General features: G+C 55.3%; 8 protein-coding genes across 8 annotated transcripts; 3 read left to right on the plus strand and 5 right to left on the minus strand.

Moving 5' to 3' along the window:
* Nucleotides 1-1,140: 1,140 nt before the first annotated feature.
* On the plus strand, nt 1,141-2,621 carry D7B24_005200 (uncharacterized protein; the record flags this gene model as incomplete). Its single annotated transcript, XM_028639359.1, has 5 exons — nt 1,141-1,344; nt 1,409-1,640; nt 1,901-2,018; nt 2,071-2,166; nt 2,219-2,621. 5 exons carry the CDS (start codon nt 1,141-1,143, stop codon nt 2,619-2,621), a joined length of 1,053 nt encoding a protein of 350 aa, XP_028496213.1.
* A 970-nt stretch (nt 2,622-3,591) lies between these two features.
* D7B24_005201 (uncharacterized protein) lies at nt 3,592-5,094 on the minus strand (the record flags this gene model as incomplete). Its single annotated transcript, XM_028639360.1, has 2 exons — nt 3,592-4,830; nt 4,891-5,094. 2 exons carry the CDS (start codon nt 5,092-5,094, stop codon nt 3,592-3,594), a joined length of 1,443 nt encoding a protein of 480 aa, XP_028496214.1.
* A 3,005-nt stretch (nt 5,095-8,099) lies between these two features.
* On the plus strand, nt 8,100-9,971 carry D7B24_005202 (uncharacterized protein; the record flags this gene model as incomplete). The annotated part of the gene is made up of 4 exons (XM_028639361.1): nt 8,100-8,957; nt 9,008-9,241; nt 9,304-9,600; nt 9,660-9,971. The coding sequence occupies 4 exons, from the start codon at nt 8,100-8,102 to the stop codon at nt 9,969-9,971; spliced, it is 1,701 nt and encodes a 566-aa protein (XP_028496215.1).
* A 205-nt stretch (nt 9,972-10,176) lies between these two features.
* On the minus strand, nt 10,177-12,019 carry D7B24_005203 (uncharacterized protein; the record flags this gene model as incomplete). The annotated part of the gene is made up of 5 exons (XM_028639362.1): nt 10,177-11,155; nt 11,213-11,273; nt 11,329-11,403; nt 11,457-11,735; nt 11,806-12,019. The coding sequence occupies 5 exons, from the start codon at nt 12,017-12,019 to the stop codon at nt 10,177-10,179; spliced, it is 1,608 nt and encodes a 535-aa protein (XP_028496216.1).
* A 1,810-nt stretch (nt 12,020-13,829) lies between these two features.
* D7B24_005204 (uncharacterized protein) lies at nt 13,830-16,044 on the minus strand (the record flags this gene model as incomplete). Its single annotated transcript, XM_028639363.1, has 3 exons — nt 13,830-14,029; nt 14,097-14,286; nt 14,356-16,044. The coding sequence occupies 3 exons, from the start codon at nt 16,042-16,044 to the stop codon at nt 13,830-13,832; spliced, it is 2,079 nt and encodes a 692-aa protein (XP_028496217.1).
* A 1,186-nt stretch (nt 16,045-17,230) lies between these two features.
* D7B24_005205 (uncharacterized protein) lies at nt 17,231-18,634 on the minus strand (the record flags this gene model as incomplete). The annotated part of the gene is made up of 2 exons (XM_028639364.1): nt 17,231-17,426; nt 17,505-18,634. The coding sequence occupies 2 exons, from the start codon at nt 18,632-18,634 to the stop codon at nt 17,231-17,233; spliced, it is 1,326 nt and encodes a 441-aa protein (XP_028496218.1).
* A 610-nt stretch (nt 18,635-19,244) lies between these two features.
* Nucleotides 19,245-19,924, plus strand: D7B24_005206 (uncharacterized protein; the record flags this gene model as incomplete). The annotated part of the gene is made up of 2 exons (XM_028639365.1): nt 19,245-19,464; nt 19,536-19,924. The coding sequence occupies 2 exons, from the start codon at nt 19,245-19,247 to the stop codon at nt 19,922-19,924; spliced, it is 609 nt and encodes a 202-aa protein (XP_028496219.1).
* Nucleotides 19,925-20,188: 264 nt separating this feature from the next.
* On the minus strand, nt 20,189-21,505 carry D7B24_005207 (uncharacterized protein; the record flags this gene model as incomplete). Its single annotated transcript, XM_028639366.1, has 1 exon — nt 20,189-21,505. One exon carries the CDS (start codon nt 21,503-21,505, stop codon nt 20,189-20,191), a length of 1,317 nt encoding a protein of 438 aa, XP_028496220.1.
* Nucleotides 21,506-25,045: the final 3,540 nt, after the last annotated feature.

Here is a 25,045-nt window from a genome sequence, read left to right on the forward strand (position 1 = left end):
CACACGACCCGTCTGCTGATGCAGCGAAGTCGCGGCACCGGAAGTCTATTGTGCCCGCCTCCCTTTGACGAGTATTTACCCCGTTCAAAACTACCGATTAGGCTTCCTTCTTTCCAAACGTATTCGTTGCTGTTCCAGCGATCAACCCACCGGCATCGGGTCCCTGAAATAGTCCACGTCGTCATTCCATACTCTAATTTGAGTACTCGCAGAGACGGATCACACCGGATGATCTGTCATGAGTGGCACGACTAATACAATTGCACTGGCCACACGATATGCCGTACATCAGCGACGTAGGTCAGCCTATACTGGAATAATCGCATTCATTCATCGTTGACACGCTACGAGCGGGAAGCTCGTCGGTGAAGAACAACAGAATATCGAGTGGCCTTTTGCTCAGCGAAATAGAAGTGGAAGAAACTCTGGTTAGAACATGATCCCTCACGAATAAAGTTCAGCGCTCTGGGTACGAGCTACAACCGATCAGCAAGTGCCTCGTTATGGGGGGAACAAACAACAACCGGCCGTCGAGTCCTCAACGCCCTCGTCATCCATACCGTTATCCTAGGAACATCTCAGTAGGCGACATGTTATTGCCATGCTGGTTGGGAGAACCCTGTAGACAGTACCTTCCCAACCGGCCACCCCCACGGGTGGCATGTCGCAAGATTGTGATGAAGAGAGCTTGTCTGCATTAGTGCTGCCTGAATTGGAACCACGGCCGAACGTGCCGTCACCGGCCCAGTTCCGGGGTCTAGGGGTCGAACTTGCGACCGGCGTTCGCTGCCCCTGGTGCCTGCAGTTCGTTTCTTGGCTTTTCAATCCTTCCTGGGCACTTCCGGGGACTGCATGTTCACCGTCACAGCCGTACCAAGCCTGAGACGACATCAAAATTGACCGGCATATGTGCAGGGTTCGCAGCAGAACTGTCTTCAAGTGTGCCGTCAGGAACCATTTGCCCACTTGTCGCGCCACCAGCGACGGATTTGTAGCTGTCATGTGAATCACATTGAGCACTGTCCCTGATCTGAGGAGACTTCCTTTCGTATACCAATTCGACAAACGGTCCCCATGAGATTGACTTTTCGCTCGACATGATCTTCTGTCCTTCTTAGTACGCGCAGTACCCTCGCAGCAATGTCAGCATCAGGTCCGCCGTCAGGGCCTTCTCAGGCACCAATCGACCCAGCAAGAGCGGCAGAGAGCAACACGGCTCGCATTGTCAGCATTGTCACAGTATTTCATGTCCTTGCTTTGACGACGATCGCATTACGCATCTACGCACGAGTATGGGTCATTCGGAGTCCTGGAGCAGATGACTGGGTTATGCTTCTTTGTGCTGTAAGTAGTTTCGCTCAGTTGTGAAGTCCATAGTTGAACTCGTTGTCTGACTCGCGAGTTGAAGGTCTGCGCTATGGGAGGCTGGAGCATCTTCATCATACAGGCACATTACGGACTTGGAAAACACCAGGATACGATTGAAACGCCCGACTTCAAGATTTTCCAGCATGCTGGTTTCTGGCAATCCATCATCTCGGCCGCTGGGGCTCTGATGTGGCTCAAGATATCCATTGCCCTGAACTTGTTGCGACTCAGTCAAAACAAGTGGTATACTTGGTCTCTGTGGGCCACGATCGGTGGGTATTCGTCAACTCTAATGCTAGGTTTCTTCGACTAATTGCTTTGATTGATAGGTTTGACGGCTATATATTGCATTGGAGGCATGTTTCCCTTCTTTCTACGATGCCGACCGATGGCAGGCTTTTGGGACAAGAGCCTCAAACCCGATTGCTACGACATTCAATTATTCATCACCTTTGGAATCATAAATACTGGTCAGTACGCATTCAAGTCGGCGCAAAGAGTGGACAGATGAACTGGTCTGACTTTTTCATAGCATTCAACATCTTCACTGATGTGGTATTGGCGACTCTTCCCATCCCCATTATCTGGAACCTTCAGATGAAGCGACGAGTCCGTCTCTCCGTCATTGCCATTCTCAGTTTAGGTTACTTGTGAGTTTCAAGGGGTCCGATTGGCCGTAATGGCCTTTGCTAACGATATCAGTGCGGTCGCAATGGGAGTCGTGAAGGCCATTTATCAAATCGCCTACGGGTCTAATCCTGACAAGACGTTCGAGCAAAGTGTTCAATTCTGGGGATTGTAAGGCGTCCGATATCCAGCCCTCTTATTCCCGTTTCTGACATCTACCTAGCCTTCAGCTCCAATTGGGCATTATCGCGGCTTGTGCACCAGCCCTCAAACCGCTCGTAAGCCGTTTCCTCAAGCTCTCCACGGCTGGAGACCACCGATATCCCTCAGGCCGCTCCCAGGCCCCGGGGAGCATCGGTCTGCAGACGATAGGCGGTTCAGGGCCCGCGCGACGCCACACAAGAAAACCCAGCTTCGAATCAGACGAGAGGGTCAGTGGGGGCAGTGACGGCGGCAGTCTGGGCGGCGCGGGCTCCAAGGGGCAGAACGAGATCTCTGTACAGGGAGCATTCTACAAGCATGGCGAAGGGGGCAGCGAAGAGAGGATCCTGGAGGATCAATTGGGGTGTATGGGGCCGCAGCGGGTAAAAGGGATTATGCGGACCACTGAGGTGATCGTCCAGTAATCAAGTCTTTCTCCTCGACGAACAAGCCCTGGTCGTCCAAGGCCAGGGGTGGGGATGGGGAAAGTGATGTGACATAGGGAGGTCTTGGTGCGCGGGATGTGGACTGGGAACTTTCTCGAGGCGTTTTCACCCTCGCGTTATACTCCGCTGACTAAAAATCCTGAAGAACATGTTGAAGGCCGGGGTCAGGCCTGCCAAGAGTTGTGGTAGTCAAGGCATGAACAGCTTGAGTCGATACGACCTGTTCCCGGCCTCTTTTCTTCTCGGAGGCTCTAGAATCTCGATTCGGATTTTTGAACAAGCGTTGTTACGAGCAGGGCGAACGTCCCGCGTCCAACTCAAGAAACGGATGTCAGTCGACTTTGTCAGGATAGAGATGGGTAGTATTGGTGGTGGCGCGCGTCCACGGCGGTCCCCCCCTCTTCCGAGTATTGGAGGATCGAGACTCTGTAGCGCAAGCACTGTGATCAAATGGTTAAAAGCCCCACCACCGCCACTTCCGAAGCCAGTAGGCTCGGCACCGGGCCGTGGTGATTCGATCTGCAAGAATCGTCAGGGGTCGGGGAAAACGGCGCGACAAGGTGGCGACGGACCCCGGTATCGACTTGTGCTAAGGGGGACGCAACCTGGCCAGGGCTCTTGAAGCCGAAGGCTGTGAGATATTCCACCGAGGTAGCGAGAATGGGGCCATTGAACAATTGCTTGTCGATGGAGAACAGACAGTACACAAGGGGGGGATTTTGTTCCGTAGTCCGCTGGGTCGCATGACTTCCCCTTCAGGACATGATTCCCGACGGCGAATTTGATAAATGAGTAGGTAAGATGGGGTTCCGAGCACCGTGGCATGACAGGATCCCATGCGCAGTAGCTTGCATGGTGGTTTACGGATTGGTTCTACCACATATGAGGATATCAGTGGCGCATGGTACAATTAATCTATTTCGTCCATGTCTAAAGGCAAGCTATCTCATCACTCAAGGCTGGCAACCAGCTTGGGGAGCAGATACTGATTGTTGTACTCCCAGAGAATGGTCGTGAACTGCGCAGACCAGGCACCACCTGTATAGAAAGTGGATGAACGGCCTTGCAAACCGTACTTCCTCGTGATGAATCCGTCCCGCAGCGTATCAGATGCGACATGGAGGTGCATGGCGCCATGGTCAGACCACGCCGCAAGCTGCAGGGTCTGGTTACCGATCGCTGGGATAGTCTCGGCCTCAGCAAGCGTCCGAAAGGCGCGCTTGACCATGCGCTGGGCCTCACAGCTGTCGGTTGAGGCTTCACCGGTGACTAGAACGCGGAAGTTTTCGCCGCCCATGTAGTCAAAGCGACCGACAAAGGGATTCACAGGCAGCTCGAGCCAGTGGTTGGGAACTGCGGCTGCAGGCGTGTTGGTCAGAGAGCCGCTGACGGGAAGTGATGAGTGCTTCGCGATGCCGACGTAGACAGTTGACCACTCCCACTCAGAGAAGACACCGCGCTCCTCTTCGTCAATTTCGATGCCGCGGAGGTTGGCGATAGTCGGCTCGAAAGAGATGAGCAGTCGCTTTGCGCGGATCACCGTGTCGCGCGACGAGCCACGGGTCCGCACACGCAACGTCACGCCGTCATCGGTACGTTGGGACTCGACAACGGTGCTCGAGTACAGTACGTCATTGTCCAGAAGCGCAGCAATGTTGTCATAGAGCTCCTGGTTCCGGCGAGAACTAGGAACCCATGAGCCCGCGAGGCCGACGAAGCTTCGGGCGATCGGAGCACCAAAAGCCTGCATCACATACAACGTGGAGATGTCTGCCATGTCACCCATACCGAGCCCAGTGACTTGGAATATGCGAGGTACAGCGGCCTCAAGGCCGTACTTGGTGACGAAGGCAGAAAAGGGAAGCACCAGGTCCTCGGGGACATTGCCAGCTGTGGGGAAGTTTGCATATGACGGCAAGATCATGTGCTCGTACTTTTCGCAGACCTCAAGGTACTTTCGGAGAGCCGCAGTCGTATCGGCAGCGGCAGGAAGGACGTATCCGCCTTGAACCTCGCCAGAGTTGAAGTTGGCATAGGTGGTTGTGAGAGGTACGCGAGTAGGAGGACTCAACGAGACGTTGAAACGAGCGAAGAAGTCTTCTGCGCCGGGATACTCTGTATAAGAGTTCACACCAAAATCGTATGGTACCTCGGTGTCCGGGTCGATGTAGGTCGCAACATGTCCTCCCTGAAGAGAGACCAGTTAGCCCAATTATCGATGAAGATAAACCAGAATGCGTCAAATTACCAATTGGGCCTTCTTTTCGACAACAATGACACTTTTACCGTAATCTTCACGTAGTCTGACGGCAGCATGCGCGCCGGACGCGCCTCCTCCCAGGACGACAACATCTTTTTCGATGACATTGTCCGGTAGAGCTGCTGCAGAGACGAGTGTCACACTGGCAAACACACTGCGCAGCGTGGTGGACAAGGACGGGAATAAAGACATGCTGGGTAATGACTGAACCGGCAACAGTCGACCAAAGGGATAACGAGAGTAGACAGGCTGGACTAGAAGCTGCCTTCCTGACGTCGCCCATAGAGGATTTTGCCGCGGGCCATGGTGCCTTTTATTCGGCCATCTCAAGATCCCAGGGACCAGGGAGCAATCCTCAGGTGAGATAACGTGCAGCAGGTGGTATGCTGGGCTGCTGCACCCACTTCGTCGGACTCCAAGACGACGGGGCATTAGCGCCAACCCCTCGTGCAGGAGAAAAGTGGTCTGCTGCCGGATGGAGACAGGGGTTCGCTACCAGGATGCCGTACGAATCCTGCGCATACGCTTGGCGGCACGCGTCTAGCGATGGATGAAATCAGTTGATGGTCTTGTCGACGCCACCGATATTCGAAAGCTCGGCAGTTCGGATGAAGGGTGACTGATGGTGCCCATTCTGCCTCGTAGGTGCTTGAAGTCAACCGCAATGGTGGAGTTCCTCAACCCCATGAGCAAATCTGAATAGCGTGGTTGAAACTGCAGACGGCGCATGCATGCCACTTCTATCCTGTTCCTTGTACATCAATGCCATGTCGACCATATCGGTGCCTTTCGTCTGCTCTGCCTTGTGGAGACCCAATCTGTTCGGCTGTAGGATACGTGTCCGATCCTGCTCCGTCCAAGCCGACGTTGACGACGTAGCCGAGTCGGTCGATGACAAGTTGTAGCGGTACAAGGTTCCGGGAGGCAGAATAATCAGGCGGCTTCGTTCTTACAAACACTTGCTAATACGCGTTACGCAGTGGCAAAACAGTCGTGGTAGGTGGCCGCTTACTTCGTACTTTGGACTTAATGCGCACACTTGTTCAGCGAACGATGATTTCGATTTTCAGGTTGGAGCCGACACATCGAGAAGTACTGTATAGACATTTTCAGGCATGACGTGCGCCGTCAGACGATGAGACGATGACTGTAGAGATCCTCCTTGCGATCAGTGTCTGCGATTCACGGGCGCCATGTCGAGTGGATTTCGTAGCCCTCAGTCAAATCGACACCAGTGATCGTTCCAAAACTTTGTCCCTCAGGTCCGTACATCGAGATCTTGTGGCGCTCTATCAATAAACTTGTGATATATTAGCGATATCGCTATAAACAGTATGTAAACCATCGTGCTGCGATGCGTCGTTGCCTTGTTGCTACTGCTGCCACCTCCGAGCCGGTATGGACGAATATCCCTCAGGTAAACCAAAGGCCAATCCAGATCGAGCGGCCCTGTCAGGTTCCTGTGGCAGCCGCGCAATTGGGGGCGAGATTTCACAACACTTGAAGTGTCGATTGTGATGGTACGTTTTGCGACATCGTTGTTCGGGCCACGCTTTGGACTTGTAAGGTCATTCGAGCGCCCAGCACGGGTCACAAGGTTTTGCTACGCTTACGGGAGGCAGAGAGGTCAATCTGACCCAGAGGTGGCCTTGAGATCATTTTTAGATGGTGATAGGTTTCGAAAGCCGTTTTGCGACCATGTGGGAATACAAACTCCTCGCATTGATGCTGTCTATGGTCAAACAAACGGGAAGAGGTAACAGAAGGAACAGATTAAGAGCATACGCGGTCCGCGCCACAGATGCGTGCTGGCCTTGGCGTCACGAGACATGACGGCTATGATGGACGAGGAGCAAGGTTGAAGCACTGTATCCAGGAGGTTGTCCAGGAAAGAAAAGAAGGAAACAGTTGTCGACACCATGTAGTTGGGACTGAATCATGATAAGGAATGATAATGTGATTTGCAGCAGGGGAAAGGTGGAAATGGTGGGCCTACGTCTATCCGCATAGACCCTCGCCGTCTAATGACTCGTGACATCCCTAGCACTCGTCACATGCCAAAAGGGTGAGGGTCTGTGATGTTCAGGCTCCCACAATGGAGCAGTCCGCCTACGTCGAGACGTGATACCCGTGACCTTTCTTCTCAACCTCTCGTCAGCATTCTGCTGGAACATCAATACGTTTAGGGGAGAATTTTCTATTCACATTCCAAGATCGAAACAGGACATGTCTCGTCGTGGATGGCCCCTCCTGTGTCGGTGGTGTCGGTGTTCAGCTGGGTTCAGCTCAGGCCAATCCAGCAGGGCGCATTTTACGACATGTCTTGACAATAGGCCGCTTTTGAAAGATTCGCTGCACCATACTGTCAGATGTTTGTTCCATTCACGTGGCATTCGTGAGACGCCATTTCTAGGCAAGGGATGACCTAAGGCCTCGCAGGTCATTTCAGTCCGACGCCGACATTATCCCTGGCTGATTCTGGTCAAGGCATATCCTGAACTACCTACCATTTGCAATACGATTACTCTACATGTTTCTCAGCTCGTGTCTCTTCAAACGTTGTGGCGCCATGCTTCGCCTACCAGCATTATCATGGCTTCAGCAGCTCACCAGTCATCGGGTTCCCGGGGGCGCAGTGTGCCTGGCCAGGCCCCGTCAACCATGTTAGCACATGGGATGGACGCCTCCGATTGATTTAAGCTTATTCGTTGGGCAACACCCAGCCAATATACGAGCCCATTTGTGTCTGGTTCAGCGTTGCTTGGAACAGCCACGGCCTGTTTCGGTGGCTCCATTTCCCCCAAGTCTAGGGTCCAAGTCATTTTTGAGCTTAGCTCTCCGCCGGCGTGACCTCAGCCGCAGTCTAGATGCACAGCTCACAGCAGAATGGCCCAGCTTCGCCCAAGCGCAGCGACTGCTCATTCGACGCCACCTCGCCTAGTATTTGACCTGACCGTTTATGACATGCGTGTAGGTGACGATGGCGTCGCGGGTCAATGGCTTTCCGGAGGCTGCGAACTAAGCTCTATCCCAATGTCAAAGCCCATCATCACAGGCCTCCCAGAGGAAGATTACCAGTCGCAAGGCTTGCTATAAGTGAGCCTGAACACCCCCATGAAAGCTGTACTGATAGCCTGTGTTCCAGTTACGACTACTTCAACACAAACTATTCGACCCCCTCGGTGTAAGGTACAATCATGAGGCTCCCAATCACTTCAGCTGTGTACTTGGCTGTTCTTTTGGGTTCGCGCATTGTCGTGGCCCAGTCTGAGGATCCTGGCGCCGCTGTCAGCACCATTACAGATACCACCACCAGTCCTGCGGAGCCTTCTACCACTCCTGATTCTGGTACTACTCCCTCTGTCACTGATGGTGACACCCCAGATCCTGAAGTGACACCCACGGAGACCGAAATCACCGATCCGACAGTTCCTGTAGTGTCCGAACCTACGGTGACAGAGTCTACGATATTTGAGCCTGCAGTATCGAGTATCTTGTCTGGCAGCCTCGACGGTGTATCAGCCAGCACAACAGACGATGCCTCGTCCGCCAGCGAATCGTCAGGGTCCATCTCGCCCAGCGCCTCAGCATCCGCCTCTCCTGACGAAGGAATGGACATTACGGCAGTAGAGTTGACCGAAGGCGAAGAGTCTACACTCGAAACACCACCGGATGTCACCACACCCGAAGAGCATGAGTCAGAGCTCGTGGAGAATCTACCCGAAGTGCCCATGACAGAAGAAGACGCCAGAGACGTCGCTGTTTTGGAAACAGTCATGTTTGACTACTTTGTCGAGAATGCGCCTGCTCCAGGCGACGTCGGAAAGCTTGAAATTCCCGAGGCGATTTCGCAGTGTGAAGTGGCCTTGACAAAGAGAAGCGTCTGGGCTTCGGGTGCTGAGGCCCCTCAAGACTTATCGTCTCGGTCTCTTCGAGGAGGCTGGGACCAGTGTCGATACGTCTCGTCTCTGCAGTTCGACGTATACGTTAACTACATCAAGGAATCATACGATGCCGTGAGGCCCAATACGCTTGCGGACAGAATCGACGGTAGCGTAAGTGGCAGCATGGCTCAAACGCATGAAACTTATGCTGACGTATACAGATTACATTCCTCAACTCCGTCTATGAACCTCTCGGAATTACCTTTAACCTCAAAGACAAACAATTCTGGCGCCCTCCGCAGACGGGCGATAACAGCGACTGGTCCGAAATCAACAAGCTCGAGGACAGACTTCTGCGATGGCAGCGAAATACCCGTGCTGGAAACAAGATGTCGCTCAATATCTGGCTGGTGAACACACTCAAGAGCGCTGATGGAAAGAGGAGCCTGAACGGGGTGAGTCCAATCCTCTTGTGCACACTGTCCCCCAAACGAGTATTCTCACTGACGATTCGCAGTATGCCACACACCCTGTCAGCTTGAAGGATTCGAACAAAGCCTTCCGTGACGGCGTGGTGATGAAGGAGGGACGCATGCAAAATAGTTACGCGCCGACTCTTGTTCACGAGGTGGGCCACTGGCTCGGCTTGCAGCACACCTTTGGAACAAAAGTCGCAAAGGCGGCGGACGATTGCCAGGCAGACGACGGTCTTCTGGACTCGACGCAGACGAGGGGTGCTCCGGATGCCATTTACGAGTGCTCCCAGATTCCTTGCGACGGAGACACTCCTCAAGACATCTCCAACTACATGAGCGTGAGCGATGCCATTTGAAAGACAAGATTGACAAGCTCTGACTAACGCGCCGGATTTAGTATTCATCCTGTCGAGGCCGGGTTCCCGCGGAAGGTCTCACCACGGACCAAAAGTCGGCCATTTTTGCACGCACGATGAAGTTCCGCAGGTCCAACTCTGCGGGCGAATGTGTGGCTGAGGATCCCGATCCGAATGCCCTTCAGAAGCGCTCTTCGATGCAAGACCTTCTCAATGGCAAATGCCCTAACATCACTGCCGAGGCCGAGCGAATCATCAACGAGAAAGTTAGCGTCGCCTCTGGACGTATGGCTACATCCAACTGGGCATGGGCTTTCGTCACTGTTGCGAGCTTTATGGCACTTGCTTTGTAAACCGCACAAGTATTGTCTTGTTGCACCGGTACTCCCATGGGTGGCGTATGCCACGTTGTGGTCTGAATGTCATGGTTGGAATACTGAAGCGGGATGGAAGTGTGAATATGATCACATGATTAATTATTGGGTTTAAATGCTATTTCATCTTGTACAAGGCGTGGGCAAGCTTGTAAGCCCGTGAAAGATTACAGAGCCTCTGCGCTTACTCGCGAATTCCGACAACATTGCCGACCTCGTCAACAGAAACCGTGGTCTTCTTGGTGGACTCCTTGCGGGGGTTGGGAGCCTCGAAGACGACCTTGAGCTCCTCAAGCGTCTTGCCAGCGGTCTCGACGAAGAAGAAGAAGATGATGACCATCTCAACGCAGATCCAGGCAATGTAGACGATGTACAGCTTCCAGCCAATCTTCTCCATGCCGACAGAGATACCATAGCTGTTGACCATGATGGCGATGTTGAGGAATAGGAAGTTGAGACCGGAGCCACGAGCACGGGTGCGGTTCTCGAGGCACTCGACCGAGTACAGGGTCTGGAGAGGAGTGAAACCCCAGGCGAAGCAGATGCCGAAGAGATAGATTGACACAATGACGCCGTAGGACAGGTCAGGGGTCTTCTCCGAGGAGGCGGTGAAGGCGGTGAGGAGGATGTACGAGATGAGACCACCGGTGAGACCAGCCAACATCATCTTGCGACGGCCGAGCTTGTCGAGGAGAGAGGCACCGTAGATGGCGGCGATCATGGAGAAGATGGGGTTGATGGCGTTGAGGAGGAGCTGGGTGTCGGTGTTGGTGATGCCGGCCTGCTTGATCATCTCAGGCATGAAGTAGCTGACGACGTTGTTACCGGACCACTGGCCAATGAAGGACATGGCGATGACCATGAAGAGACGGTAGCGCGCGGCGCGGGTGTTGACAAGCTCGCGGTAGTCCCACCACGGGTTCTCGTCCTTGGTCAGCTTGTTGTCCTCGACGATTTCGTGGTACTGGAGCTGCACGACGGGGGCGTTGGCGTTGCCATCACCGTGGTACTTGGCGAGAATGGCGAGGGCCTCTTCGGCACGGTCGTGAGAGATCAACCAACGAGGAGACTCGGGGAAGAAGAGAATGAGCGCCATGACGACACCGGGGAGACCGGCCTGGATGACGGTGGGGGTGCGCCAAGCCCAGGAGTTGTCGAGATGACTGGATTCTGTTAGCTACAGTTCTTCGTGATGCGAAGTGGAAATCAGGAATGCTTACAGGTTGGAGCCGTAGGTGGTCCAGCCAGCCAGAATGTTTCCGAGCCACCAGAAGTTGTTGTCTGTACCAAGTCAGAACATTGCGAAGAAAACAGAGATGAATGCATGCCAACTTACACATGCCAGCCATGAAACCTCTGTAGGCCGGGTGAGCGAGCTCGACGGTGTAGGCAGGACCAGCAGCTGAAGCGACTATTGGCGAGTCAGTATTGGGCTCAAGAGTGACATGGGCGAGTAGTACTTACTCGAAGCGCCGAAGCCGAGAACAAACCTGCCGCCAATGAACATGCCGAGGGAGGTGGCAGGAGTTTGGATGGCAGTTCCAACGAGCACGATAGCACAGCCGACAAAGATACAGATACGACGACCGTAGCCGTCAGCGAGCCAACCGCAGAAGGGGAAGGCCACAACCTGGCCGACGTTGTAGATCATGAAGACAATACCGGTCGTGGAACCGGCACCCGTGAGGCCGAAGCTCTCCTGGTATTGGGGCATGGCGTTGATGGCGCCCATGAGGGAACTGTCTGTTGGAGGCAGAGTTAGCGAAAATGTGTGTGACGTCGGGCTCACGATCTTTGGGGGGAAGTGTCGTACCGAAGCCGTTCATGGTCGAGACAAGGTAACCAATGCCCATGATCATGTACAGACGGATCATGTTCGCGCTCCAGATGTTGGGCTTCTGCTCGGCCATGGCGGCGGCCAGGGCGACGGAGGTCGCGTTGACCTCAGTCACCTTGCCGACGCCCTCCTTGCCGGCGAAGGGCTCCTCATGCTCATAGTGAGGCTTCGTCTCTTCGTGAGTCGCCATGTTGCTAAGTGGACGGTGCTGCTGCTCTGGAACCGACTGCTTGGGACCGGGTGAGGAGCAAGGTCCATCAATTCGTTCAAATCTGGGGATGTCGATCACCTCTTATACACAGCAGCAACGAAGACTGGGGCGGACCGTCTGTCGGGCATCGCTCCGAGCTGCATGTCAGAGAAAACGTGGGATTCCCCAACTCCATCCCCAGTTCCGGAGGGGTCTGCGGGGATGGTTGGAGTTTGTCTGGAGGGGAAATCATTGTCCCCTGGCTCTGTTTGGTGGTCCCTTGAATCTTGCCCCCCTCCTTCTTCTCGCCCACGGGGCACACGGAGCCGCCAAGCACACTGGTTGGTGTCCTGGGGTTGGCTAGATCGTTGGGGCAGCCGGGTCTAGCCCTCTTCGTCCCTAGACTCGGGTCTTCATTTCTTGCTGTGTCTGAAGTTGGTCCTAGCATCGCAATTCACTGACTCGGAGCCGAGTGCCGGGTCTCGTAGTCTGAACGCTCGTGGAGGATGTGGGTGGGCTGACCTGGAGCGTCTTTTTTTCTTCCTCCCTTTGGTGCAGCATGGCCCAATCTCACGAACTGGAGACCAGAGCGGAGAATAACACACAGGAAAAAGGTCGAGCTGGACCCCCTTGCACGCAGCGATTTGGGTTTGAGTTTGTCATGTGTAGCAATAATTGTTCCTTACAGCCAAGCTGGGGTCAGTTGCCTGATTAGCGACACACTTTTGCTATCAATGACGATGCATCGCGGGACAACGCCCAGGAGCGGGAGGATTGCCGGTCCGGGCAGGTGGCTGCGCCGCATCGGTCTGGCATGCAGAAGCTTGATCGGGAGGCGGCGCGGCTCAAACAGCAGCAGAACGCTGATGTTTAGCAGCCAAGAACAAGAACATCTCAGAAGGACACAAGCTAGACTCGATTGTGTGCAAGTGGGCTGCTGGTGCTGCTGAACGGGGATGTCAGTGCCGAGGCAACCCACATACACGAGTCAGCCAGGGGGTAAAAATCTCCGCCCTGGCTGGTCATAGACCGGCTGTTGCCGCTTCTTGAGTACCAAGAGCCTGTGTTGGAGGCCATGGCCCTGCTTCTGAGAGCCAGGTGAGCGGCCAGTATCCCGCTGCTATCCCGCCACGTTGTGGGGGCACCACTGTACAAGCTCGTCCAGACCTGGAGACGGTTTCGCGGGGACTCCCCATGGGCGTGCGTTGCTGTGCAAACATTGGCTGGCACCGGGCGCGGAGAAAATATCGCATCTCGGTGTGCGGCCGGCCGAGCTGCACGTTGGTGCGGCCTCTGGCGTGCGCCTCAAGTTATGGCTTTCATTTCTGGCGTCAAGGCATTGGGCGCCATGTGGCTCACCAGTCATGTCAACTTTCTGTGCTGTCTAATGTGGCCAGGGGAACCTATGTTGGGCTGGCGGCGCTGCCCTTGAATCGCACACGATGTGGCACTTATCTCCGAAGCGAACGGGTCCTCCGATGGAAGGTGGACAATTGAGCGCAGTGCCGACGGTAATTAGTGCAATCAAGTTTTTTCTGAATCTCTTTACTTGCTCACGCTACATCAAATCATGTACAAGAAATCCTTAGTCCGCCCTCGTGCATCTCCGAATCCGTCTCTGCTGCATCAATGGTCACCCACCACGTGTGAGACCATGGCCCACATGCCCCAACAATGGGCTTGTCATGTCCTTTCTCGATCGATCCTTATTCCCAAACAAGCTCGAACCAGCTGGACACGACGGAGTTTCCCAGAGACTGCACGGCCCGGTCTCTCTTGGCAGTCATTCCAGACCACCGCCTGTCGTTGCTCAGACAGCTGCTGTTGGGGCAGCCGGTGCAGTAGCAGCATCTTCAGGCACGAAGAAAGCCCACTCGCCGTTCACGTCAGCGACCGTCAGTTTCAGATCATCATTGTCGGCTTCGAGAGTTCCAATGGTTTCGTCAATGACAAACGTGTTGGTCTGAGTGTTGAGACGGCCAGCACGACCGCGACTGAGGTTGAGAGGGTCTGAGTGGTACAGCATCAGCACGTGGAGGCTAAGCGCTATGAATATTTGACAAGGAGAGAGACTCACTGTTGGGGTTGATGACAAACTCAACCTCGGCCTTGGTGAGGCCGGTGGTAACCTCGGGAGCAGTCACCTGGTAGGAGACATTCTCGAGGGCCCTGAAGCCCGCAGGTGCCGCGGGAGGGTTGGCGTTTGTCGTGACCGTCACCGTGACAGCCTTCGATGACTGGACGCCAAACTCGAAGCGGCCGTTGCTCTATAAGGGCTTGTTAGTCTCGAAACTGGATTTTGCCTGATGGTCAAGGTCTTAGCAGTGTGGACTTACACCGGCAGGGAAGAAGGTTTCGGTGTCCACGTTGGCAGCGATAGAAACAGGAACACCGTACTCGCCGCGCAGGTCGGCATCTTTGGTGTCAACCCTGTCGTTGGCGTCGTTGTCGGTGAGATCAGCAGCGCTGTCGTTGTCGGTATTGTTGCCAGCGGCCTGGCGCTTGCGCATGGCCTCGCGACGCTTGGTGATAGATCGCTTGCTCTTCTTGGTGGCGGGCCTGGCAGGCGCTGGCGCAGGAGCCTGCCTGTTGTCATCGGTCAGGTCGCCGTCAGTGGCGCTGCCATCATTTTCCGTGAGGCTGTTGACGCCGTCAGTCTGGTCACCGTCGGTGTCACTGACAGGGTTGCCAGCCGCCTGGCGCTTGCGGTTGAGCCTGCGCTCAGCGGCGGCGAGCGCTCTCTTGGAGTTGGACCTGCGGGCAGCAGGCCTCGCAGGTGCAGGGGCAGCGGGCTGTCTGTTGTCGTCGGTCAGGTCACCGTCGGTGGCGCTGTTGTTGTTGTTGTCGGTGGCGCCGTCAGTGACACCGTCAGTTGCGTTGCCATCGGTATCGGTGAGAGCACCACCCTGACCGGGAGCCGGGGCAGCAGCCTGCGCCTTACGGGCGAATTTGCGGTGCCTAGCGGCCAGCGCCCGCTTAGACTTGGTAGACCTGGCGGGCGCGGGAGCAGGAGCGGGCGCGGCCCTGTTGTCGTCGGTCAGGTCACCGTCGGTAAGATCATTTTCGGTGGCCGAGGCAACGCCATCAGTGGCATCGCCGTCAGTATCGGTCAGAGCACCACCTCGACCGGCTCCTTGGCCGGGAGCTGCGGCCTGGCGGCTGACCTTGCCATGTTGCGCAGCGAGAGCGCGCTTGGTGTGGGTGGACCGCCTGGCCGGAGCAGGTGCCGGAGCGGGCGCTGGGGCGGGAACTGGGGCGGGAGCCGGCGCCGGCGCCTGGCGGTTATCATCCGTCAGGTCGCCGTCGGTGGCATCATTATCAGTGAGATCGTTGTCAGTGGCCGAGTTGGCGCCGTCAGTGGCATCATTGTCGGTATCAGTGAGATTGCCTTGGCCAGCACCCTGAGTAGGGGCGGGAGCGGCAGCTTGAGCCATGCGAGCCACCCTCCGCTGCGCAGCGGCGAGGGCACGCTTGGAGTCGGCTCGCCTGGCGGGCCTAGCAGGCGCCGGGGCCGGCCTGTTGTCATCAGTCAGATCGCCATCAGTGGCACTGTTGTCTGTGACACCATCCGTGACACCGTCGGTGGCATTTCCGTCGGTATCTGTGGCGTTGCCTTGGCCAGGAGCCGCGCCAGCCTGGGCCTTGCGGCGGCTGACCCTGCGAGAGGAAAGATGGGTGCGCGAGCGCTTGGACTTAGTGACATAACGCTTGCGCTGGACAGGGGCGGGGGCCTGTCTGTTGTCGTCAGTCAGATCGTTGTCCGTGGCATTGCCGTCGGTGGCGTTGCCGTCGGTAGCATCGCCGTCGGTATCGGTCTGGTTGCCGCCACGGCCAGCGCCCTGGCCTGGCGTCTGACCAGGTGCTTGACCGGGAGCCTGCCCAGGGGCGCCGACTGCCTGGGCCATGCGGCTGACCTTGCGGTCGTTGGAGGAAGAGACAGATCGCTCGGAAGATTTCGAGGACGTAGGAAGGGCGTTGATGGCAGAAAGCTGGGCGGCCAGCACGACGACGGAGGAGAACTTCATGGTGAAAGATACGAAAAGTTGGATAGAGAGTCTACTCTGTGTATGAATTGAAAAACTGTCAAAGTTTGGAAGGGACTGAAAGTGGCGCCTGGAAATGAATGGCTGAAGTAACGTGAGAAAAAGATTGAGAAGTAGAGACTTGTAAAGCGGAAGTGATGCTGATGATGGAGAAACAACAACCACAATGAATATAGCGACAGCCAGCACCATTAAATACAATCATTCGTGATCGATCAAATGGTCGCGTGCTTCGCTCCCGCAACTGAAGCCCGAAGGCTCCGTAGGGGTCCGCCAAGGCTGAGTTGAAACTCGCATAGAGCTAAACGTTGAGATGAAACCAAGTCAGGCGCGGGACGATCATGTCGCTTTCCCCACAGTTTCAGACGACGTAGGCGACATGTGTATATTTAGCAACTAGACACCCTATCACGAGTCATCACCATGGCATGTCATCTGTAGATACCCAATCCGAGACCAAGGTGGCAGTGTCCACTTTGGATGGCCTACCCGTCCGCACCCATAAGGACCATTATCATCTGAACTCATCTCTCGCAGCATTACCTCATCGGAGGATAGATCGAACAGTTTGAGACACCGACTTGAGGCACACCTCGTCCGTTCTTTCATCCCAAAACCATCTGTTCAGCCTATTCGTCGTGTCCAACCGTCTGGTCGTCGGCGATCGCGAAGACGTACAACTTTGGGATGCTACCAGCCTCATCAGTTGCTCTCAGACGTGTTCGTCGAGTCAGCTCAGTAATCAATACAATACAGGCTGCGCCTCTTTAGATCTGTGCCTTGGTTGTAGTTTATCAACTAGTTCGTTGGCATAGCCATGATTCACGAGCCCCCGCATCAAATGCCTCATATCGATATCGCTAGGGTTACCGGCCGGAGAAGCTGGGTTCGTGGACGAACTCGGTGTCTGCAGACGTTGATCAAACAACCTTATGACCATTTAACACATTCCGTCTACCGGTGTACCCCGGTTCACCCGTGAGAGAGCCTACTAAAGTCCCCTGAATGCATACGTCAATGCAACGAGACGGAGAAGAGAAGGGATCCGGTGTATTGGAACCCCGTACCCACCAAATCGCTCAAGGCTACGTATCGTTCGACAAGGATGCATTTACGTCAGAGCTCGCAGGCAATGGGATGGTACGTTCCGACACGATTCACGGTCATGTTACAGCCTCTCTTGCTCCTCTCGTGACAGGTGCCGTAGAGCCGGTCCACCTCGACTCCCATCGCCCGCCATGACGAGCTTGCTCTGGCCAGGCTCAGCCGCCCTCAACGTCCATTTCGCGCGGACCTCCGCAGAGGCTTTTGCCTCGAAGCAGTCGGCAATCTGCTTGCCAATCACAGGCAAGAATTTGAAAGCGCTAGATTTAGGTCATTAGCAATATATCTGTATGCCCAGTGGGGCGGCGGCGCGTTGCGAAAGATCAACATAGACTTACTGTCCTGAGCCACCGGTAGCAATAAACAGGCCCTCTATCTCTGGGTGATCGTCCACAACGAAATTGCCCTCGGGTGTGTCATTATACCAGCATAATCTCGTCTTAATAAAAGGTCTCTCTGCATAAGCTGGCGCCAAGATGCGCAGGCCCTCGCGTGGACCTTCTTCGGCATCTTCCGGGATAAAATCGGCGCTGGCGTTGCAGCTGTTCGTCTTTGGGATGGATACAAGCCTCTCCCCGCTCACGCGGTCACCCTGCGCTGGGAGCTCGGTGGCGTAGCCAAAACCATGTCTCACAACCTTGAGTATGTGCGTGTCTGGCGTGGGGGGGAACGTGAAGACTCCCGAGTCCATGTTGATGATGACAGGTGTGCGCTCCATCGCTGCTGCTTCTTCAGGCGTCAACTGGATAAAGGCGACGGGCTGTCCTGAACCGCGGACAGCGTGTTCGAGGCCATCGACCAGACCGTTGGTCCAGGCGCCGGCCGCCAGCACGACGCGAGATGCCTTGAACGTCGCGCCGCTGGCCACTTGGACGCCGACAACTCGCTTGCCCGAATCATCCCGCAACAGCTCTGTCACGGTGCCGTGTTGGCCAGTGATGAACGAGACGCCAGCCGAACTGGCGCGCACGGCGAGTGCCCTGATGCTGGCTGCCGCGTCAGCCCAGCCGCCTTGGGTGTTATGGGCAGCGTTCAGGCCCGTGAGGTCAGCAGTAGCGCCAGGATAAGCGGACCTGATGGCGGCGTTTGTTTCATCTGACCCCCAAATGTCGACCTTGACGGATCCCGCCGACGTGTCCCTCGCCTTGACGAAGTAGGGATTCCCATCGTCGGCGGCAAGCATGACGAAACCACTCTGGTGGTAGAAGGGTGAGAAATCGGGCTCGCGCCATTCCCGAATCGCATCGCGCGCGAGTGACTCGTAGAAAGGATCGGCATACTCGCTGCGAATGATGCGCGAGATGTCGACGCTGCTGCCGTCCGGAACCGGGGGCAGATGGCGGTCGAGGACGGTGACGCTCTCGTAGCCGCGACGGGCCTTCAGCTCATAGGCAAGGCTGAGGCCGAAGACGCCGGCGCCGATGATGAGTACATCCTCTTGCGGAGATGGTGGGCGGAACGCGGGCATGACTGCGGGGTGTTCGGGGACAGACCGGGGGGTGGCGGGGCTTGAGGTGTTGGGGACGCTCCTGTTATCCAGAGAATTATGTGAAGCAAATTGCGCCCTTCGACTGAATTAAGCCAGTCTTTCATTCGCGAACCTTTTCTTGACCCATTGGTTTGCTGAAAATCGATTCGTGGGCGGGGAACCTTCGGCGTCTCGGCATGAGATGAGTCAAGTTGGTGGAGGAAGCCGTCTGGGAACCCCACGATTCGCTGCTCGGCTAAGGGTATATAGACCTACGTCTGTAGGAACGCCGATTGAAAATTCACTTCAAAGCTTCAAGTGAAGGCTCGAATATCCTGTACATCTAGAGATCAATGGGCCTGACATTGGGAAGGGCGAAAGGGGTGTAGTCCCCATCCGAAGTACATCAAGGTCTCGGTTTACGAGCCAAGGCCGAAGTTCGCATCATGACGAAAGTTCCTCTTATGCGGGGTCCAATCCTTCAACGAGATCAGCAGACAACCACTCCAAAGGGGATCATGGACAGAAGAAACACGATGTCGTAGCAACGTTCTTCACGCTTGAGCGCAATTCATAGCAGCTCGTTCCGAACAGCCGCGCGACCGAGGCCATGGCAGCGCTGAGCTCACAACCAGAACAATACCACATCAAGCCCACGGCGCACTGCCCAAACAACGTGCTGCCCGTTCTTGTCTATCGCGACGTGCTGCCTCGACCCCACAACGAGGCGACGACGAGCGAAGCGCTTGAAAAACATGGCTGGGAGAAGCGCGGCACGTTCGGCACAATCATCATCAAGCATTTCCACCCGAACACGCACGAATGCTACGGTCCGTTGCCCATGTCGAGCTGCACGCTGGCCAGTATCTGTAGTCACGCGAATCCTAACATGCCACCATAGGTGTCTTTCAAGGCAGCTCGGAGCTCGTCTTTGGCGCAGGCGGAGCTGACGATCCGGCCGCAGGCGTGACGTGTCGAGTTCACCCCGGCGACGTCATTGTCGTGCCGGCCGGGGTTGCTCATGCTTCGGTGCCGACTGTCGGGAAGGCGAAAGTCAAGTGGGATCTCGACGGAGACGAGCTGCATTACCAGTACATCGGTGTGTACCCCAGGGACGGCCCGATTTGGAAGGTTGAGTACGGAAAGGAAGAGGTCTCTCAGAATGACCCCTTGATCGAGGAGATCGCATTGGTCGACATTCCTGCCGACGACCCTATCAGCGGACCAGACGGACCCCTGTGCCAGATCTGGAGGGCTGCGAGGCAAGGAAAGTGTTCAGAGACGTTCTAGTCCTCGATCAGTCAGGCGAAGGGTTGGATGCCATCAGCCACTTTGCGAAGCGAATAACACAACCCACAAGATATGTCTAGACAGATCCAACCCTTTTTTATGCAAAGCGGCGGTGATACTACTGCCCAAAAGAAGAAATATCACCAACCTTCACAATCAACAGAACCAGATATTCAAAATAGCATTGCATACTCCACAACTCCTTCGGCTTTCCCAGGGTATCATAAGCCGCCCTTCATCATTCCGTCGTCACATCATAGCTCCTTAGGCTGCTCTGTCCACCAAATCAGACACCAGTGTCCACACCGCGCGGGACGCGGTAAGCATTGAAGAATCGTCCTCCCCGGAGCCCGTCGCGAAAATCTTGATTCGGTTCTCCGACAAGGCAAAGCCACCACAGGCGATCTTCGTGATCCGAACGCTCGGGTGAAAGAGGTCAATGGCCAGGTGCTTGTCAAAGTACTCAGCCGTGGCCTCGATAAATGGCTGCCTGACCACGCCAGCTTCCCGGTCCTCCCCATCGCGCCATGACCAACCCTCCTCACTGCTGCCGCCTGCCAGTTTACTTCGCTTGCGGGAGTCGTTCTCCCAGCTTTGAGACGCGCGCTTCCTCTTTGACCCAACGCCTCGTGATTCGCCGACCTGGACGAATCGGCCAAGGTCTGAGGGCGGAATGATAATATCGACTGACTTGATACCGAGACTCTCGACGGCGGGAGCCGAGCCTTCGAGCGCTGCGACAGGCTCTGTGGGCGGCGTCGTGAAGAATCCCAGCGTCAGCACGAGGTCCTTGGCCAGAGGACCTTGGGTCGGGAGTCCTGCCTGCTTAATCCATCGCTCCCACGACGCAACGAGGGTTTTCGTTCCCAGGCGCAGGGGACTGATGCGACAATCAAACGTCCTCGCGAGAAAGTCCGTAACAAAAGCTTTCATCGGCGTCGGCATGCGAAGAAGCAGCAGCGGAAGGTGAATGAATCGCCCTTGCTCAGCTTCCGTGTTCTTATCTATCCCAAGCCAGCCGGGCATGGCCGCGCCGTTGCGCCCATGAAATACATCTTCGGAAGCCCGGCCTTTGCCCTCGAGCCGAGGCAACATGATGGCCGTGCAGAGGGCATTCTCGTACCGCATCTCGATGCAAAGTCCTCTTGTCCCCGTCGAACCTACGCCGCCGCCCGCGCGCTCGAATATGGCGTCACTGCTGAGATCACGGCTTGCCGGCCGGTGTGTGTCGTCCGGCTCGTGCCTCAGCAGCGCACCTGCTTCGAACCACCGCATGACGACGCGCTCGAGGGAGCCTGCGCGTCCAAGCGATGTATCGCTGCCTTCCAGGCCGACCTGGACACCCCGCACAACATCGCCTACGAGAGTGTCGCGTAGCCTCAGAGCGAGATCGTTCAGCCTGTTTGGCGAAAGAGGCTCTTCGCCAACGTAGAGGGGCGAGCTGCGATAGGTTGAGAAGGATGTGTTGAAGAACGGGGGTGGAGGATCATGTAGCTCTTCATTTGGGTCACTGGTAGGCGGCGTCGAGACTGTCGTAGGGACATTCGCGCCCGAGGGGCGTTTGCGCCTCCGAGGCGGCATAGTCGAAGGTCTTGCGAGGATGCTCAGAACGCGATCGGTAGTCGAGGCAGAAAGCAACGTAAGAAAGACCCTTCGTTTCCCAGGCCCAGCAGTGGTATGAGTCGTGAAGCAGTGTTGAGATCGAACAGTGGGATTTTTGTATGGAGATTGGCGTCGCGCAGGTAGTTAGATTCACAGTAAGTGAAGGCGTTGTTCCGTCCGTTGACGAAGGCGGTTGTTGTTTGGAGAGCCGAGTCGCGATTGCACGAAACGCGTCACAGGCGAGAAGCAACATGCCAGCTGGCGCCAGGCTCTCTGCGAACCTGCCAGGTTCCCCTCCCCCGCATTCTCCAGAGATGCACGTCACCGCTACCACCACCATGAGGATCATCAATCACTTTCAGCCCATTGATTGAGCAAGTCGCACAGTCTTCTTCTGGTGAAACTCGGAAACATGGCGACTTTGTTTGTCAATAGCTTCGCTAGTTGCAAAGGCAGCAGCACCAGTTGCCTTAACCTCCTTACCAATACTTGAGCTCCACTGCTCACACAAGATGCCGGTTCACCGACTGTGTATATCTCCTGCTGTAGGTGGAGCTAACTGTTCTCGAGTCTTCCCCAAAAGCGAGACTCATCCCATTGGGTTTGACGATCCCTTATCATTTGTGCTCCTCCATCATATTATGGCCTTGTTTGCTTCCAGACATAGCAGGCCTTGACGTCGGCCCTGACGACAATCCTTTCTGAGCACTAGATGGACGAAAAGGCTGCTTCTGATTGAGAAATGTAAAGAATGGCAGACAGAGAGATATCCATACCCGGACGCGAGCCAACGAAGCCTGGCATGAAGACACCCCATCGCCACGAGGCTCACACCATTCGTGGAGAAGATCGTTGACTATGCTGAGGCTTCCCGCAACGATGATCCCAATATTCCAATGTCTGGACACGCGTGGCGCCAAGCGCTATTCTCCCAGAAATTCAGAGGAGAAGGCGCTATTCGATGTACCTTTCAATAAAGACAAACCCGAGGGAGCACGGCCAAGCCGCTCTGCTTCCCCTAAAATGACGACCGTGATGCGATTTCTCGGTCACGTTAATAATCAGAAACCCATGTGGCGCTCATTTTGGATGAGCATGTGGGCTGGTCCTGAAAGGCGTGATGAGTTGTCATAGGTCCAGTACATCATTCTGATCTGCCAGACTTTGAGCGCTCGGCATTCAGTTGGTTTAGATGAAGCTAGGTGAAGACACGGGAGCTAATGCCAGCTCGAGGGCGCGTATATTGCAAGTCATCGCGTGTGGGCTCTCTACCGTAACATCCTTCTGTGTGTGAAAACTCCAAGGTGCCATGTTCGATACGAACACAGCTGCTCAGCCAATGCTCACGTCAGACTCGTAAGGAAGCTTCGTATATGGACCCGTCGAGCGACACATGTACTGGCTGGTGCCGGGAACATGGATCTTTACAAGCACCTTAATGGCTCGCTTTATTTGCAATACGTACGATACGTGCAGCATCAGAACCCGAGCTGCACAGGAAGCGAGGTAGATCCGGCTAAAACTTTCTTTGACGGTCCGGAATTAGAAAAACTCAGGAGGGAAACAAGTCACTGCGGAGGCTTATCACCACAAAGAAAGCATCTGGATGTGACTTCATGGTCCCGAAATCCTGGCATCCCGGCAATAAACTTCGTGATGTGGGAACAGACCTTTGAGATGAAAGACTGGGCTTTTCCACTTGCGGCATGCTCGTCAACGGGTTGCATCGTTGAAGCATGGCCAAAGGTGGATCAGATTGCCATCGCTTGCGTGGTGGAGTTCAGAATACAATAAGGTAGGCTGAGCTTGTGCACCACGGAACTCTGTTCGTCGCGTCGTACCGGCACAAGGCTGGCGACTACGGAGAATGGCACGGGGAGGCCATCATTCCTGGGCGTGATCGCTGCAATCACTGGAGAAGCACACCAAGTCTCGTGTGTGCTCCACGCAACATGGTCACTGAATGCGAGAAATACAAGGAGGGATTACATGACGTCTTTCGACCAGGTTGTAAGCGAGGACCAGGCCACGAAGAGTGTCCGTTGTCGGACCGGATCTTTGTTTTTGATTGACTTTGCGATGGAGTCCTTCTAGGCATTAAAAACATCGCTAGTCATATAAGTGGTGGACTCGAGAAGCACTCGTACTGCCTCGTGAGCGCGGCGGGCAGTGTCATCTTTTACCTCACTATACTATTGCCTCGACGCTGTGATGGAATCTGAAAACATGCTGAGCATCCGATTCAAACTTCATCCGGAGATGCAAGAAGAGATACGTGACTAGGGCCTTCCCGCTGGCACACGTTGCATTGCCGATAGGCGGTCCAAGACAAGACCGTCTGATGAGGAAACGGTCGTCTGCGATGCTGCATGAAAAAAACGTGGCATCTGATGCTTCACGGTCATGGGTCACTACTTATGCGCCTCAGGTAGAGCAAAGTAGGCTGACAGTGGTCAGTTCTTGGGGGTGGGGTTCTCGTTTCTTTGACAAGGCTCCTGGATCGAGAACAAAGAGACAGGTGTCGTCGAGTAGCGATTGGCTCTCTTCCATATCTACTACCGAAGGCGATCAATGGATGACGTTTTCACCGGACCAGGTGTCGTCTTAGAAAGGAGGCTCGAATGACTGGATCATTCCTCAGGGGGCGTTTTCTGATATTGTCTTCGTAATCACCTCAAGTGCAGTCGTTGGATCAGCTGGAGTTCCTATCGCGGGACACACCCGCCAGTCACAATTCGAAGCAAACAAGAGAGACGCCGTCCAATCTGTCCCCAGATAAAGCGCTCCATACGGAGAAGGTGAAGCTCGGAAGATGGTTGTGGTGGTAATCGCGGCGATAAGCTGAAGAAGGTCAAGGGGGGCAGACCGAGGGTATTCCTGACAGTGGAGGCGAAGTATTGGGGATACTGAGACCAAGCCACGAGTAAAGCACGCGATAGGCATGAATCGTTCGAGGCATTCTGTCTGCGACACCATCTACACTCCAGCTGATGTTCCGCGACCTCAAATCGCGGCTCGCTAACTCTAGCCAATGGCCAGGCGTTCGCTGGCTGGGATCAAGTGAAGGTGGTGTGTTGACTCAAACTTGAGCTCCAGGCCCCCAACTGACATGAAGACTCGCCACGTGGAAAAGGTGACCCTGGTTATCGCCGGCTTGCTACACCTCTTGACCCTCAAACCAATGGTGGCCTTCAACTGCTTCGTCCCTGAGGGCTCATGTCTTGGGTGCCAGGATGAGCTTGCAGCGGAGATTAGTAGATATGTCGGAGGTGAGATTGGAGGCTGGCATCCGAGACTCGAGCCAGAGTCTTGGGATCGATTCCTCTCGTTGCCTGCCCGGTGTAGGGGCTATTGAGCGCCACCGAGCAGGGGCACTGTAAATCACTGCATGTCATGGAGACTTACATGGTCTGCATCGGCCTGCCATCACGAGACCTCTTCAAGCTGGTTCCGCAGCTGTCGGGGCATGGGAAGGTCGAGTCTCGTCCCCTTGCTTTGTCACGAACAAAGCCTCGACCT

Source organism: Verticillium nonalfalfae (assembly GCF_003724135.2).
Source record: "Verticillium nonalfalfae strain VnAa140/NRRL 66861 chromosome Unknown scaffold_31, whole genome shotgun sequence".
NCBI classification, from domain to species: Eukaryota; Fungi; Ascomycota; class Sordariomycetes; order Glomerellales; family Plectosphaerellaceae; genus Verticillium; species Verticillium nonalfalfae.